The sequence below is a fragment of the Mastomys coucha genome, unplaced genomic scaffold (assembly GCF_008632895.1).
Source record: "Mastomys coucha isolate ucsf_1 unplaced genomic scaffold, UCSF_Mcou_1 pScaffold5, whole genome shotgun sequence".
NCBI classification, from domain to species: Eukaryota; Metazoa; Chordata; class Mammalia; order Rodentia; family Muridae; genus Mastomys; species Mastomys coucha.
The window spans coordinates 17,307,015-17,325,027 of NW_022196911.1; the positions used below are offsets into that span (position 1 = coordinate 17,307,015).

The window sequence follows — 18,013 nt, forward strand, 5'->3', positions numbered from 1 at the left end:
TCAGTTCGTTTCAGGTCCTAGCAGCTCTGAAAAGTAACGTGGCATGTTATGTAAAACTTTTGCAACTTGCCAAGTCAGTCACATGTGAAGTATTTATTTAAAGGATGAAAAATCACTTCTGCGTGCTTTTTAGATATGAAGACCAGAAAATCCAGCATTTTTCTAGTGCCATTTGAGCAGGTGTTCTTACCTAGCGATAAGCACCTTCACTACAGGGCGCGTGCGCAGGCAGGCCGATGCGGAAAGCCTGCGAGATTACCCAGCGACTTTGCGTCTTCCGGGTGAGCGTCCGTGGCGGAGCTGGGCAAGCATGGGGAAGGTGAATGTAGCCAAGCTAAGGTACATGAGCCGCGATGACTTCAGAGTGCTGACTGCGGTAAGGAGTACACCTTTCTTGCTTATCCATTCGGTGGCGTCCCTTTCCTGCTCTTCTAAGGCCGCTGGGAGCTGAGTAAGGGCTCTGGTCTGTGGATTGTTTGCCGAGGCCGGGATCTGGGTAAAGGGCGCCAAGGTCTGACTTTCATGAAGCTTTGTGGAAAAAGAACTATCTTTTACTAAACATGGTTCTTCCTTTCAACTTCTTTTGCTGGAGACGTGCTTGCGTCTCTCTGGCCCGGGAAATTTCATTGATCTTTGGCTTCCAAACTAGGGGAGGATCGGGGGTTAAGTCCTCGAATGAAGCCTGTTGGGCCCCAGTAATAGACTGAGACGCATAATGTTAAAAAAAAAAAAAATTGTCAGTTTTCACTGACAAATATAGCAGCAGAGTGCAAATCTGGAGGAAAGGAGGTGCCTCTTCGTCGACAAGCAATTCAGCAAATATATTAACAATGGAATTATCAGGTGATAAGTATCATAAAGGTAACAAAAGATAAAGAAATAGGAAGTATCTATGTGTTGGAAGGAGAGGGAAAAGTACTGTCTTTGAGTTTTACAGTGTTGGAGATTGAATCCAAGAATCTTGTCTTTACTGTCAATCAAATTACAAAGTTTGTCCCCAACCCCGAACCAAGGGACTATTATCTAACGGAGAAGAGGTGTCCTTGGAGAGAGTTGGAGGCAAATAAGAGCAAAAACTCAAACATGGGAGGGAAATTTTTCATAGAAAAACCAGTATGGTTCAATCTAGTGGTTGGGAACATACATGGAAAATGAGAACTAAACCATATAAACCCTTGCAGGCCTAGTAAACGACCTGTGTGGGAAGCCTGTGATTGTTTTAATTAGGAATATGACAAAATCTGATTGTTTAGTTTTAGTATTGTGGCACAGAGATCAGGACATACATCTAAGGTTAGAATAAGTCAGTCTTTGTTTAGGAGTCGCTGACTTTTGGTAAGGACTGTATTACATGATAGGATATGAAATGTGAGTTGCCTGGTTCGCGTATTATTTTAAGCCTTTGTAGCCATTTACTTGGTAGGTAGCATTTACAAATTAATCAAAATGCAAAAGTCTGTATGAACTTTGGCATGCACTTCCTTTTTCTGATAGCTTCCTTAATTAACCTGGGTTTTTCTTTAAATAATATTTTTAAATGATGGCTTTCCTTCCCTTCAAGCACATTCATTCATTTCTCAATGTCTGGACAAAAATAGGGTAGGATGTATTGGAGGATTGGGGAAGCAAGGACAGAACATACAAATGAGCTAAAACTTTCGAATTCTCAGTTACTGCAGGACACCAGAGTAAAACGTTTTTCTTCCAGAATTTCTAAGCTCCCTAAAGAGTCAAGAATCACCTCGTCACCAAGCTTAACGTTCTGGGCTCAGGTGGATGCCACCGTCGATTTCCTTTGCACTTCTTTGCCTCTAGTCGGTTAGCATTTTTGACTTGTTGCATGTTTAATGTAAAGCCCCCCTCCCCCGTTTTTCACACCCCCTTCTCGTTTGTCTTTTTAAGAATCCTTTTTCTTCACTTCAGAATGTGACTCTTCATTTCTTCTATTCTTTTACGTTGTTGTCTGACTCTCCTCTACTACTTCCTAAAGATCTTTAATTCTATGGAGAACAGTCTAGAAAGACCCCTGACATGAACTCAGGTCTCCACACAGTGCACACACATGGAAAACATGCCACATATGAAGGGGCAAAAAACTTTAATCCCTCCTTTCATTACCACCACCAGCTGGCCCTCGCTACTTCCTATTCTCATCACAGCTAGGACACTCTATTAATTCTCTAGTACATGTCTTCCAGGTTTTGTCCATTTTGGTTTTGTATATTCCTATTATATTAATGTCCTAAATATAACTTCCCTCCCTTCCCACGCCCCTCCCTCTTCTGTAACTGACTGTTCTGGAACTCACTCCATAGAATAGGCTGGCCTTGAACTCAGAGATCCGACTGCCTCTGCCTCCAGAGTGTTGTAATTAAAGGCACTATACCTGTCTCTTACCATATCTCTTTTGCCAGTGCATCTTTAAGAGTTTCCCAGTTTTCTCACCCTTTTGTTTCTTAGGCAGAAGTGTTTTCTGGCCTTAATTGCATGGGCCATAATGTGTTGGCTACTTCTATGTCAGCTGTCCCTTGTGTTAGGTAGATACCATTTCTAAAACTCTCCTTCCAAAAATACTTTGTGTTTGTTCCTTGTACTCATTCTCAGATGTCCCTCCTTTCTTGAAAGTGATCTCTCAGCTAGAATTCTTGGTCTGTCCTGAGCTGCTGCTTCGGATTCTCTAGGAATAAAAAATCTCCCCAGTAGTTACCAAAATCCATGCCTGCATAATGTGCCTTCTCATTGATGCTTAACATCTGGAATATCTATAGTTTTTAAAGACAGGTGTTTAGATGTTAAATATTTTAATATCAGCCATGTGTCATTAACTTTTCAAGAACTGAGTTTTTACTCTGGAAGTTGAGAGGCGATATCACTTAACTGTATTTATCAAGAATAATTTAACACGATGGAGATAAGAATGACTGTATTGTAGAATTATAGTCATATGCTACCTTAACCCTTTTCTTTTGCCATAGGACATGTGTTCAGCAATAATCTCCTAAGATCATACTTTCTAGTAACAGAATAGCTATACTAAGTGTCCATTAGTACTGTGTAGCATATACTTGCTTAACAGTACATTTCTCACAGTCTATGCCTGTTAGGCTACACAGCTGTGGCTAGAGACCTACTTAGTTGGGAGAGTTTCGAGAGGCTAGTTTCTTAGCAAGATTTTAATAGACAAGGATTTGTGTTACTGACGCGTCACCATGATTCCTTTAATTTCAGGTTGAAATGGGCATGAAAAACCATGAGATTGTTCCCTGCAGTTTGATTGCTTCTATAGCCAGCCTGAAACATGGTGGCTGTAATAAAATTTTAAGAGAATTGGTGAAGCATAAACTTATAGCGTGGGAACGTACTAAAAGTGAGTATTTTATGTAACATTTGTCAATCTTCATCTAATAAGCTTCCTGTTGAGTGACCTTCAAAGGGCATGAGGTATAGGCTGCCTGACTAGACAGGCAAGAACTGACACATTCTTCTGCCATTCAAATTGGTTAAAAATCACAATCACAGAGTCCACTCAAATTAGGGCTGAGAAAGTATCAAGCCTGAGCTGCAGAGCAAGTCAGATAGTCACACAGTCATACAACACCTTTGGAAAGTTCAGCCTGTCACAGGACCCTCATCACGGGCCTTCCATGATGACGGTAGAAGGATTGAAAACCTGTGGCAGATCTTTTATAAATAGAAGGTAAAGTAGTTACTGGAAAAAGTAAAGGATAATGGCTACATACAAAAACAGGCATAAATTTATTGTCAGTTCAATATAGAATATTTCGAACTCAGGTATTTCCTTTTAGTTAAGTGCATATCTGTCAGAGACCCGGTATCTAGACATGAATCACATTGTAATAGAGAAAAAACTGCATACTTCCAAGTCTGGGTGAATCAGTTTCTCTAAGCTAACACTTTAAATGCTTGCCTGGTGTTGATGTGTCTTGTTGCTACAGTGCAACTAATGCTCTTACCTAATCTTTGTCTAGCTGTCCAGGGCTATCGGTTGACAAATGCTGGCTACGATTACCTAGCTCTGAAAACACTGTCTTCTAGACAGGTAGTTGAGTCTGTTGGAAACCAGATGGGTGTTGGCAAAGAGTCAGGTACGTACTAATAGTATTGTTCATGCGTTGCCTTTGCTTAAGTTTTTATTCTACATTTGAGAAAGGATTTCTCTTTCAGTTTGTTTCATAGTCCCAACCAAAACAAGAAGTATTGGTTGTAAGCAATACAGATTAGGAACATAGTTTGCTATATTTATTAAGAATAACTTAGTAGGTTATAATTACCTCCATAAGGTCAGCACTATCATTTCAGTAATACCTAGAAATAATTTCCATCTGCGGTTTTGGGTTTTGTTTTTAGTTTGGTTTGGTTTTGGGGGGTTTTTTCTTGTTGTTTTGTTGTTCGTTTGTTTGGGGGGTTGATTGTTTTTCCTCCCACTTGTCCTTTGGTGCTCTGGACTAAACTCGGGGCTCACACATACTAGCATATGCTTTACCACTCAGCTACTCGTTGGGCCCTAATTTTCTTCTAATATTTTAAATCTTTGGTGATTATTATATTTGTTCTGAATTTTATGTGATAAGTTATGAATTTGTAGTAATTAAAAACACATACCAAAAGGAGATGGTAGATAGCAATACCACAGGCACATTTTCCTGTCATAGCAACACAGAGATAAAAGCATTTTAAAATATCATTGAGCAAATAATTGTATATTCATCTACTTCCCTTGTGGAAGAAATGAATAAAAAATAGGATATGATTCTTTTTTGAATTGTAACCTGGAATAGGAGATGCTTCTTTTTGAGCCATAGCCTCCTTTATACAGTCTGGTTTTTTGTTTTGTTTTGTTTTTTTGGGTTTTTTTTGGCTTTTCGAGACAAGGTTTCTCTGTGTAGTCCTGGCTGTCCTGGAACTCACTCTGTAGACCAGGCTAGCCTCGAACTCAGAAATCCACCTGCCTCCTTTATACAGTTTTTGTCCTGTACAGTTTCTCCTATGTGCAGTTTCTTCTATCTAATTGACATTGGCTAAACTGAGGAAGCGCAATTAAACTTGGAAATAAGATCATTGTCAAAACTGCCCTCAAAGGTCTTTTATATGGTTTGAGTGCCTTCTGTGTTTCTGTCTCAGTTATGGTATGCATAACGCTAAATATAATACTGAGTTGGAGTCGGGAAGAGCATGTACACATGGAAATGAATATGAATATACAAACACAATAGAATATTTCCTTTAGGTAACCTAACTTTGCTGTTAATGATTTCGCATTCAGTCATTTAAATTTAAAATTATGAATTAACTATTGTAAATACTTTAATTATAAGAAAACTAAGTCCTTAGGAAACAGATTTTATTTAAATTCTTTTTTAATTTTTAAGAAATAAGTTAAGCCGGGCAGTGGTGGCACTCGCCTTTAATCCCAACACTTGAGAGGCAGAGAGGCAGGTGGATTTCTGAGTTCGAGGCCAGCCTGGTCTACAGAGTGAGTTCCAAGACAGCCAGGTCTACACAGAGAACACATTCTTAAAAAAAAAAAAGAAAAGAAAAAGGGGAAAAAAAAATCCCATAGCTAAGACTATTTCTTATTTAATCTGAGAAATTTCCTGTATAAATACAACTACATTTGCATGTATTCAGGATTATTTTTGTGTTCACATACGATTGTAACCAAGATTGGATGTAAGTGAATGTAATGTATAGTATCAGGATTCTATACTTTAATTTTTGTCTGCTTTTCATTCTTGGTGATACCTGCTCAATGGGTATCTTTTTCATAATTGTACAGTGTTTTGGTGGGTAGGTACTCTTCAGTTGATTTTTACCAGTTTCCAAGCAGTAGTGATTTCAGTTTCATTTATTCTTCATTGTGAATAGTAATAGAAGTCCCTACCTTTAGATACATACGTTAGAATGTAGTGCGTCAAGTGTGGGACTTTTTGAGAAGCACAATTCATTCCATAATGGTAAAAAAAATATGTAAATGTTGATATTACTAAGTTTTAGAACTATGTATTGCTATATGATATCTATTATGTCAGTAGGGCATGATTGCCTGTTTTTAATAGAAATTCAATTATAATTTCTTAGAACACTTAGAATGTGTTCTAAATGTCAGCTATACAAATAACTTACTTTGATAGTTGGCAAACTACTTATTAAGGAGATTTACTTACAGGGTCATATTCTAACGTATTGGTCATCAAAGCACTTGAGTTGGACATGTTGAAATAGAAGGTATCAAATTAGCTTCTCATGGACTTGAGGATATAATCTCATGATAGAGCAGCACCCTGCTCTATGTAAAGCCTGTGTTAGATCCCTAGCACAGAGAGTATTCAGGGGAGATTACTTTTTTACTAGAAATGCCTTCTCAATGAATTAATGCTTGGTTTGACATAATGAGAAATGTAAACATTGAACATCTTTGAAAGCAGGAGTACCCATTGGCTAAGTACCTCTTTGCTTTTATTTACAGTTACAAATGAACACACTCTGGGTTGTCATTTAGGATATGCCAAAAAAATAACTACCAGTAGGAAAGATACTGGTTACAGATGAAGGCAGATGAAGGTAGGACTATTTAAGGAGTTGTAGCAAAAGTATCCTTAGAATGCTTTTATAATTTTTGTTCTAGATATTTACATTGTTGCAAATGATGAAGGGCAGCAGTTTGCACTGAAGCTTCACAGACTGGGAAGAACCTCCTTTCGAAATCTGAAGAACAAACGTGATTACCATAAGCACAGGCATAATGTTTCTTGGCTTTATTTATCTCGGCTCTCTGCTATGAAGGAATTTGCCTATATGAAGGTATTTTATCCAAACTTATAAAAATCTTAATGGCAAGAATGTCTCTGACCCCAGCCTCAGTCCCTACAATCAACTTGAACTCTTTTGATTATGCTCTTTTCCCAGTGGCTTCCTCTTAGTGATGGCAGATATGCAAATTTGTCTGTGCCTCTGAAATATCCTTTATTGAAAATGGTATCTGGAAATCTTAGTGTTTCACAGCTAAATTAAACAAAACAACATAATTATGTCTAGTAGTGTTTGTCAGAGTTTACTTCATTAGCGTTAGGTGTGTGTGTGTGTTGTGTATGTATAGACAGCTTGCAGAACTCCCTTCTTTCCTTCCACTGAGGGTTTCTGGGATGGTATGCAGGTCATTGTGTGCCTTTACCCACTGGGCCATCATGATGACTTAGGTCTTAGTTTGACTGAATAGTTTATTTAATCTGGCCCTTAAATTATTCTTTTGGGTTTTTTTGAGACAAGGTTTCTCTATGTAGCTCTGGTTGTCCTAGAACTCACTCTGTAGACCAGGCTGGCCTTGAACTCAAAAATCCATCTGCCCCTGCCTCCCAAGTGCTGGTATCAAAGGTGTGCGCCACCGCTGCCTGGCTCCTTAAATTATTAATAGTGGTAGGATAATCTCTTAAAGCAGTATAAATAAGCAATTCTGATATTATGTTACATTATTTTCTTTTATACTTTAAGGAAGCACCTTGGCAGAAAAAATTAGATATTCCCTCTAAACTGTAGTGGGTGCTCCTTAAATGTATTGTTTTCCCAAGAGGAAAAGAGTAAGATAAAGATTAAGCTTATGACTTGAGAGTTGCACTGTAACATAAATTCTAGACTAGTGGTTCTCAACCTTCCTAATCCTACAGTGCTTTAATATAGTTCCTCATGTTTTGGTGACCTCCCCCCACCAACCATTAAATTATTTTTATTGCTTCTTTATAACTTCATAGTAATTTTGCTACTGTAAATGTAAATATCTGTTTTTAAGTGATCTTAGGCAACCCCTGTGAAAGGGCCATTTGCAACCCACAGGTTAAAAGCCACTATTGGAGACAACCATTTATAATTTTTAAGTTTATATTATGCTATTTTCCTACCGAGACATGTTGATGGACAACTCTTTAAAAATAAAAATTTCTGGGGGCTGGAGAGATGGCTCAGCAGTTAAGAGACTGACTGCTCTTCCAGAGGTCCTGAGTTCAAATCCCAGCAACCACATGGTGGCTCACAACCTCCCATAATGAGATCTGACGCCCTCTTCTGGTGTGTCTGAAGACAGCTACAATGTACTTATATATAATAAATAAATAAATCTTTAAAAAAATAAAATTAAAGTTTCTGAGAAGTAGGGTGTATTTCAATTCCTATCTACAGAAGGTAGTAGTTAGGTAGAAAGCTTTTAAAATTAAGTACTGTGTAATACAAGATAAAGGAATGGATAGCAAAGCACTAGCCTGTATAGACCACTATAAAGTTGGGAAGATAACAGACGCAAAGAACAGTTTATATGTTAAGGTTAAAGTGAAGAAGGAGATAGTGTGACGTGAATGGGAGTTGAGTGAATTCATAAAGACAGATATGATCTGACGTTAAGGAAAGGACTTTACATAATATCAGGTATTGACATGAATGGATGTGGGTGAGCCTGTGTGTGTGTATAGGTGGTACTGAAGTGTCTCTCCTGGCTATACTTGTGGTACTGACTGATTCAGTTGTACTAGACAGTTTAATTAAAAATTAAAATTGAAAACTGGTCAACAAAAAATACAAAGGTGGTTCAGACTGAAATAAAATACCTACCTCCATTGAGAATACTTTAAAATTATGCGTTGGCATAGGCAGCATTTGTCTGATACAATGGTCCTTCCAGCTTAGACTACAGTGATGTATCCGCCTGTCACTTCCATGCTCATACAGTGTAGTCTGAAGAGCAGCATCAGTGATTTGCAGGCTAAAAGCCTGACCTTTGAGATAACTTACTTCTTTTTTTGGTTTTTCAAGACAGGGTTTCTCTGTATAGCCCTGGAACTCACTCTGTAGACCAGAGATCCTCCTGCCTCTGCCTCCCAAGTGCTGGGATTAAAGGCATGCGCCACCACTGTCTGGCAACCTGCTTCTTATGCCAGAAAACCTAAACCAAAATTTGTTGCTACTGTAATATTGTAAACACGTATCAATAAGTGACAGACTTAAAAAAATAGAAAGGAAATATCGTAAGGGACTATACAATTTTTTTTTACATTCATTTTTGTGACTTAATATACATAATACATAGTAACTGTATGTTTTAAAAGGAAAAGTTAATTCAAAGAAACTTGAATTATTTTTATGAATAGCTCATTATTACCGTAAGTAAACCATGTATTAAATAACCTAAGGCAGATTAAATTTTGTAAAGCCTTATTTTAGGAAGATTCTTTTGTTCTTTTAAAAACACGATTTTATTAGTTTCTCATATTTTTCTGCTTTAGGCATTATATGAGAGGAAATTTCCAGTTCCAAAGCCAATTGATTACAATCGCCATGCAGTGATCATGGAGCTTATTAATGGTTATCCCTTGTAAGTATTCGTTAAGCTTGAAAGCGTAGGTCCTAGTAGATGAATTTAAGGTTCATGTTTTTTAAGTAAAAGATTCAGTTGGAATGTTGCTTCTTAGAGGTTAGAAATTTCTAAAGAGGTGTAAAAGAGAAAATTGGAAATCCAGTTTCATCCAGTTTGTAGTCTCTGCCATTTTTTCATTGATTTGTTCAGCATTTATGAAGAATCTGTTGCATACCAAACACCTCAAGTCCAGCAGTGAATAAAGTCCCTCCTGCCCTCAGACTAAACAGTATATATCTAGTGTATCAGTAAGTGCTATCAATAAAGGTCAGTGAAGAGGGTAGAGGTAGGAGATTCCCATTTAATATCAGATAGTCAGGAAAGTGCCATTTACAGGGAGAAATCTTGGGAAACTAGCTAGGGCAATATTCCAGGTAAAGGAAAGGTATTATTGATCCTTGGGTGCTCACAGCCATGGAACAAACCAGTATGTAGAGCAGAGTGACTTAGGTGAGCTAGAGCAGGAAGAAGGGGAGCTGTGAACAGTGAGAGCTGAGAAGTTACTAGGGAAGGTAAATCAAGAAAATTAGAGCCATCCAGGCCAGAGATGGTAATAGCTCTGATTTCAGAGACAGAAGGTGAGGAAGGCGCTCATACTCTCAGTGTCTTCTCGAGGAAGCAGCATAGTTATTCAGATTGCATTTTGGATGTTAAAGAAGTGGGAAATCAGTCGTAGTGAGGACTTTGGCCTCAGTGATGAACTGTGAGGAAAGAATATCTGAAATATATTTGTGTGGTCCCTGATAATTCACAGAAGAAAGAATTTCAAGGAGAGGAAAGAAGTCAACTGACTAGAAATGGAAATGACTGAGAATTTAGCAGCTTAGAAGGAATTAAGTCTTGACTGTTCTGTTTAAATGAGGTGGAAGGAAGTCTGTTAAAAGCGGATCACTGAAAGTAGAAGGAGTGAAATTAGAAAAGCCTGTGTAAAAAGAGGTGGGCTGTAAGGAAGATGTGGGAAAGGACAGGATAGTGAGAAGCAGACAGGATTGGAACAGTGTGCGACCTTTCAATAGTTGGGACACTTGCCTATGATGAGAATGAGGAGGAAACTGGCAAGATCAGGAATGGAAACGACACGCTCATCATGTACACATAACCTGTTCATACTTTCAGGTGTCAGATACATCATGTTGAAGACCCTGCATCAGTATATGATGAAGCTATGGAACTGATAGTCAAACTGGGAAACCATGGACTGATTCATGGAGATTTCAATGAATTCAATCTCATGTTGGATAAAGATGACCACATCACCATGATTGATTTTCCGCAGATGGTTTCCACTTCCCACCCGAACGCTGAATGGTACATGCTAAAACTGATTCTAGTTGTGCATGTATTTGTATATCGTAGAATCACTTTTTATTTATAATTTTCCAATTTTCGATTTGGATCAGTAAGTGATTTCAATCATGGAGATTTGTTTTTCTATTAAGGAATATCTAACTACTAGAAATTTTCCTGTAAGAAAATCTCTAAAGAAGATTTTGGTTTTTCAAGATAGGGTTTCTCTGTGTAGCCCTGCCCAGCTTAAAGAAGAATTTTTAAAAAGAATAAAATATACTTAGATCCAATTTTAAATCTAATCATTATGCTAATCCTGTGTTCTAGAAATCTAAATGGAACTGACTGTCCACCTATCTTATACATAAACTACAATGTAGATATCACTAAAAGAAGTTGGACTTAACACTCAAGTGAAGCTTTCTTAGCCAGGGAGCCATTTATTCAAGCAGAACTTCAAGAAGTCTAGGTTTTAAAACCACAGCTTGTTCATATGTGGAAAGAATATGTGTCTGGTATAGAGGTAGATAAATGAACACTAAATAGAAAAGAATTTAAAATGAATGTTTCCTTTTACAGGTATTTTGACAGAGATGTTAAATGCATTCGAGAGTTCTTCATAAAACGTTTTAGCTATGAAAGTGAGCTCTACCCAACCTTCAGTGATATCAGGTCTGTAGTGCTGCTTATAATGATAGAGCCCCTTCAATGCATCATTTGCTTAATTCTAAAGTAAATGTCCAATGTATTTCTGAGTATTCTGTGTGTATATATGGTGCATGCCAGAAGAGGGCATCAGATCCCATTATAGATGTTTGTGAGCCCCTGTGTGGTTGCTGGGAATTGAACTGAGGACTTCTGGAAGAGCATCCAGTGCTCTTAACCATTGGTCCGTCTCTCCAGACCCTACAATTGTACTTTTCAATGATGAATTGATTTTCTTATTTTGACTGCTTTATCATATATTCATAACCCATTTTTAAGAAATCAAATGTCAAATCTTAGTGAAATTGGTGGTTTTCTTCTTTTAAGTTCTTGTGTTTTATTATGTGTATTTCTGTATCTTAATCAGGGTTTCGGTTGTTGTAATCAAACACTGTGGCCAAAAGCAGCTTAGGGGAGGTTTTATTTGACTCACAGCTTACAGACTGTCATCTAGGGAAGCTAAGTCAGGAACTCAGGGCGGGTACCTGGAGGCAGGAACTGAAGGGAAGACCATGGAGGAGTGCTGCTTCTTGCCTTGCTCTCTCATGCCTTGCTCAGTTTAGTTTCTTATACCTTCCAGGAGGTGTTGGCTCTCCCACATTAATCATGAATCAAGAGAATGCCAGCAGGCTTGCTTATTGGCCAATGTGGTGGGAACATTTTCTCAATTGAGGTTCCCTTTTCCCATATGATTCTAGCCTGTGTTAAGTTGACAAAACATTAAGCCACACACTGCATAAGTGTACAGAAGTGTGAGTGCCAACAGAGGCTGGGAGAGAGTCAATCCCCTGGAGTTGGTGATTGTGAGCCAACCAAAGTAGGTGCTGGGAATGAAACTCCTCCCCACTAGAAAAGTAGCACATGCTAGGCCATGTCTCCAGCCTTATGTTTTTCTTTTTTTCTTTTTTCTTTTCTTTTCTTTTTTTTTTTTTTTTTTTTTTTTTTTTTTGAGACAGGTTTTTTCTGTGTAGCCCTGGCTGTCCTGGAACTCACTCTGTAGACCAGGCTGGCCTTAAACTCAGAAATCTGCCTGCCTCTGCCTCCCAAGTGCTGGGATTAAAGGCGTGCTCCACTACCACCTGGCTATGTTTTTCTTTTATTTATATTATGTATATTTCTTGAGTTAATCTTTCTTTATTGATTTTGTATGCTTTTAAGATATTTCCAGGTTTGAGTTTTATTGCTGCATACTTTAAACAGCAATCTTTATCCCTTTTTTGAAAGTTAGTTTACTTAACAGGAATCATTATTGTGTTGTTTTTATTTTGTTCTTCAAGTCTCATCTTTTATATTCGCATAGGTGAGTAATTTAAATAATGTGTTTAAGATTAGGCTATGGAAGGCCTCCTGAGCTCACTTCACATTTTTTAGAGTGGTGCTGTTCATCTTGGACCTTTTTTCTGTGTTATTTAATGCTGATACCTTTGTTCCCTAGGAAGGAGGATTCTCTTGATGTCGAGGTCTCTGCCAGTGGTTACACAAAGGAAATGCAAGCAGATGATGAGCTGCTACATCCAGTAGGTCCAGATGATAAAATTACTGAAACAGAAGAGGAATCTGATGAAGAAATGTTAGAAAAAGGTTGGAGGTCAGAATTGGAAAATGATCCAAACCTTACAGATGAATCAGGTGGCTCCTGTTGCTGCTCATCTGCAGACAGCAAAGAAATAAAGGAAGACCGTTTACCAGAGGAGAGTGCTGATGTGTCCAGTCTTGAAGTGACTAAATTAAACCAAGCTGTAGAAGAAATGGAAAGGCAAATTCTTACCCACAGGTCTGTTACTGAGTTTTCTGAGGAAAGCAATAGAATTGAAAATGATAGCAGACATGATGGGCAGCCAGGTCAGAGAAGCCCCGCTGGCTCGGAGGAGTGTGAGGATGAAGTCCCCCATCTGATTGCCTGGTCATCATTAAACAAGGAGTTCAGGCCTTTCAGGTACAGAGTTTTGTTTGCTCTTTACCTTTAGTCTTGAGGTCTTTGATTCTGTCAAGGGAGGGGAAGTTATTTGAAGAAGAAGAAAAAAACACTGACATGATTGTGTCATGCCATCATGTGTAAAAATGAAAGTTAACTTTATCGTATTGAAACAAATTAGTCTTTTCAGTTAATCTGACTCTCTACACTCGACTGACTAAATTTCACAGAATTCTACCTTAAACTAAGACTCAATTAATGTAGGTCTCTTAATAAAGGGGTCTGTTTTCAGATGGAATAAATTGTTCTGTTTCATTGATACATTTAATGTATGTTTAAACTGTGAAGAGGGTATAAGTATGTAAGACATGCTTAACGTATTTCTATGTTAACTACCTACAGAGCATGTTTCCTGGAGCTTTAGGGCTTCCATCATTTTGTTTGATTTTTCATGTGCACTTAAAGCCACATAATAGTATTATGTTTTAACTTTGTGTTTGTTGTTTGTTTTTTGTCTTGAAAGTATTAGGCTCATATTAGCAAACATCCTAAAACCTAATTTTTAGATTTGGAGTAGGTTATCCAGAAGCAAACAATAGTTTAGTGCAATAGTGATTTTATTTATGTCAAAACACTAATATGACAAAACTAGATCAGCAGAATATTGATAAGCATTTTCCAGTGCATGTTCAGAGGCGCATGCCTTATTTCTTTAGAATTTCTTTATTAAATGTTAAATATATAATGACTTAGCTAATTTTTTAAAAAAGAAAAACTTTGTCTCTTTATATTGTGATCCCAACTGATACTTTTTAAAACCTTGAGAAACATTTTTAAAAGTTTCACATCACCTAACATCTATAACCTTTACATTATCAAAGAAGGAATGCTTCTTTCTACGCTCTTAAAAAAGCCACTAAAAAGAAAAAAAAAAAAAGCTAAGAACCTGGCTCTCTGTCTGTTCTGCTGTCTTCTGCCATATCACTGCAGATTTATGTATGACTAAGATAGATATTTCCTTAACATCGTTCTTCAATAACTGGAAGCAGTTTCGTTCCTCTGGGCTCTCATCCTATTCTGAGTGCAGAGTGGAGCCCATGGCAAATAAGCAGCTCTGTACTAGCCCGGCTTTCCATAGCCTACATTTCCTCAACTACCTCCAGTACCTGTTTCCTCCAGCATGTGATCACCACATGTTCCCGCTACCACTAAATTTTCCAGTGTTCACTGGATCATCTTTACAGTATCGCTGATTTTAATGTCCAGATGCATTATCTTCCTCCTCCATAGCTATTGTAACCAATTCCATAGTCCCTCTCTGGTTGCCGTATCTGGTTCACCACCATTTACATTTTTATAACCAGGGCCAGCTCCAAAATTACCATCTCCAGAGCCTCTTCCAAACCAGTTATATCTATGCATCGTAAGGACACCTTTTTCTTTGCAGTCACGTGCTACTAAGTGTGACCCAAGTGTAATTTCCAGGACATGGTAGAAGGAAAGAACTAACTCTTACAAATTATTCTCTGATCTCCACATGTGTATTGTGGCATGTGCCATCTACACAAAGAGATAAATAAATGTAACTTTAAAAAAATAGATGTTTCAGAAAAATATTGGCTATTAAAAGTTAATGTTTTCTGGGTTCATACAAATGTTTATATTAAAATATTGAGCACTTAAAAGTGTAGATGTATCCATGGTGATAGTATTAATTCTGACTCAGTACAGTTTCAGAGCAATGTCACAGGCTGGGAATGGTGGTATATACTGGAAATCCTTGCACTAGCACTGGGGGCTAGAGGCAAAACGTAGGAGGATCAGCCTTGGATACAAAGGAGACCCTGTCTCAGAAAGAGAATGAGAATATTGTATCTACTATGTCTGCTTTTGTTCAGAATGTGGCAAAATGATATGAAGAATGTGAAAAATAGATTTTTATAATTTAGTGAAAAACAAATGAATTGTAGAATAATGGATACATTTCTGTTATAAAACATTCTATTTGGAAAGTTTGATGGTGACATTATGTCAGGACATTCTATGAATGTTAAAATATAGTGGACTGAGTTGTAGGTAGTTTGACTTTTCATCTTATGCTTCACTGCAAACAATATACATTAATTTTACATTATAAAAATTAACCAGAAAACTTGTTTCTTAAATTTTTTTATTCTAGAGATGAAGACAGTATGAGTAGTATTACTCATCATAGAACAAGAACATTGAGTGTTACGTCTGCAGGCAGTGCCCTAAGCTGTTCAACAATCCCTCCAGTAAGTGCTACATATGTGCCACTTGTTGGGACCAGAGCTGTGGACAGAGTGGTGACCTTTGGGTACTGTGAGGACTTCAGGTCATTTAGATATTTGTATCTCACATGTTAATGTTATAAAATGATCAGCATGTAGAAGTTTAGGAAGAGACGAAGAGGGTTCACCTGGAATAAGCAAAGCTCCAGGGATAAGGCAATGTATAAATTAGTCTGAATTTTAGGAATAAAATATTAATGTATTTTGTAGTCCCCATGATTTGATCTTTGATTTTTAACAAGGAAGGTTATATGACTTTGCACAAAGATAGAAATATGGCTGAAATGTAGAGGTGTATCATCCCCACATTTGGAAAATAGGTGATCTTAAATGTCTTTACTATCGAATTTTTGTTTATCACTTCTATTTCTTGGCTATTGTGCTATACATAAACTCTTAACACAATAGGTATTTATAAATTCTGTTCTTGAAAACATGCAACAGAATTAAGTAATTGTTGCCTTTTAATAAATATATATGTGGCTAGATCTAATAGGAGAACATTTTTACTTTTAACAGCAAGTGATGATTTTCATGGAATTGCTAAAATAACACATAATATTTTACTTCATGTTGTACCCAGGTTTTTTTTACACAAAAAAAAATTACCTTGTAGGATTTGTACATTGTTTGGGATTGGCCAAGTTTTCAGTCATGTGATTTGTACATACAGCATTTATGGTTGTTAACCATGAGATATTGTTCTTCATCTCTAGAAAACCCTGTGAGGACTTCCTATGAGTGAGTGCCACCCTCAGTCCTCTTTCCTATCCCAAGCACCACAAGCAAGGTGGTTATGTCATTCCAGCCTTTGGAAGTAAAGGCAGGAGCTAGAAAATCGAGGTTATCTGACTACATTCCAGTTTAAGGCCAGCCAGGGTACCCAGGCTACAGGAGAGTTTACCTCAAGAATGAATGAATAAGTGAATGAATGAATGAACAAACAAATGAACAAACAAGCAAACAAATAATTAATTACAAAGTCATGTCTTTTACCAAGAAGGAAGAAATAGTTTTCATCTTGGTTTTTCTCCTTCAGTGTTCACGATGGTCACTAGGTGGCACTCTGGTGGTTGGTAATTTAAACTGACCACTTTTGCTGTATGATCTGTATTTCTGCAAAGAATATAAATTTTTAAAACTTTGAACAGCTTCTCCTGGTTTATCTACTAGTTCATATAGTGTCAATAGGATTCTACAAATTCATCTTCAACATGTAAATTTGAAAGATACTAGCAGTGTAAATCTTTGTTTTATTGATTTCTCTGCTCCTTATCTAGATGGTTATTAGTGACACTAATTTACAAAATCTCTCCAGGAACTGGTGAAGCAGAAGGTGAAGCGTCAGCTGACGAGGCAGCAGAAAGCAGCTGCCAGACGCCGGCTGCAGAAAGGAGAAGCCAATGTGTTTACCAAGCAGCGGAGGGAAAACATGCAGAATATTAAATCGAGTTTGGAAGCAGCCAGCTTTTGGGGAGACTAATAAATTTCTGACCTGTATATTTTTTTAGATACTGTAATTCTATTTTTAGCCAGTGTATTGGTCTTTTTTGGACCAAAGCCAGTATTTATGGAAATTATGGAAATAAACCTTCTTTAGACTCACAGCTTCCAAAGACTAATTAATAGTAAATCTGATAAGCACTCTGTTTTTTAAAAATTTTGAGGTAACTAATTTAAATATAAAATAACTTGTGTGAAAAAAACTTCATTAGCAGTAATTGCAAAACATTGACATCATTTTTATTTCACTGTGATGTTTGGGTTCTGCCTTAAACAGATAAATAGATGACTTGCCTCAGATCCTGGAATTAAATGTAATAAATAATAGAGTAACTCAATGCACTCTGTAGTTCTCTCTTCCTTTCTCCTTCAGTCGGTCCAGTAGGGGTTTTACTGCATTGGTGAGTTGGTTTTAGGATTACATGAGACAGTACACAATTATTTGGCCATTGGAGTGAAACTGATTGCCTTCTGTTTCTCTAGTAGAGATAAATCAGTAATGGGTAGGTAAGCAGCCTTGGGTCTCTTTGGTTCTTGTTGGCTGTGTGGTCATGGGGAAAGAAGAGTGTGTGCATGACTCCAGAGTGTATTCCCACCTCAGTGTTAACAAGTCTCCATCTAGTACTGGAAAGAGAACAACACTTTGTTATGGTTCATTTCCTCAAGCACATTCTAATTCAGTAAATGGAAATGAGTGTAAGTACAAGCACCTGAGGTCACTGTCCCTTCAGCTTTCCTGAGCAAACCTCTAATAGAAGATCCTCTGCATAGAGAACTGACCACCAGGTGGCAGTGTTTGCCAACAGTGACATGAAAAAAATACCAGATTCCCTTTTACCTAAGCAAAATTAATTCTGGCTATTTGTAATTGAT

The 18,013-nt window shown here is 37.5% G+C and overlaps 1 protein-coding gene across 1 annotated transcript; it reads left to right on the forward strand.

Moving 5' to 3' along the window:
• Window positions 1-244: 244 nt before the first annotated feature.
• On the forward strand, window positions 245-17,478 carry Riok2 (RIO kinase 2). The gene is made up of 10 exons (XM_031352734.1): window positions 245-376; window positions 3,229-3,367; window positions 3,990-4,106; window positions 6,647-6,822; window positions 9,288-9,376; window positions 10,535-10,726; window positions 11,285-11,377; window positions 12,846-13,346; window positions 15,505-15,601; window positions 16,956-17,478. The coding sequence occupies exons 1-10, from the start codon at window positions 311-313 to the stop codon at window positions 17,118-17,120; spliced, it is 1,635 nt and encodes a 544-aa protein (XP_031208594.1). The 5' UTR covers window positions 245-310; the 3' UTR covers window positions 17,121-17,478.
• Window positions 17,479-18,013: the final 535 nt, after the last annotated feature.

Bases quoted from the DNA above. Each gene is read 5' to 3' on its own strand.
- Riok2 (XM_031352734.1), top strand. From the start codon at position 311: ATGGGGAAGGTGAATGTAGCCAAGCTAAGGTACATGAGCCGCGATGAC. The intron at 3,368-3,989 runs GTGAGTATTTTA...ATCTTTGTCTAG, and splicing joins AGCGTGGGAACGTACTAAAA to CTGTCCAGGGCTATCGGTTG. The intron at 6,823-9,287 runs GTATTTTATCCA...TTTCTGCTTTAG, and splicing joins AGGAATTTGCCTATATGAAG to GCATTATATGAGAGGAAATT.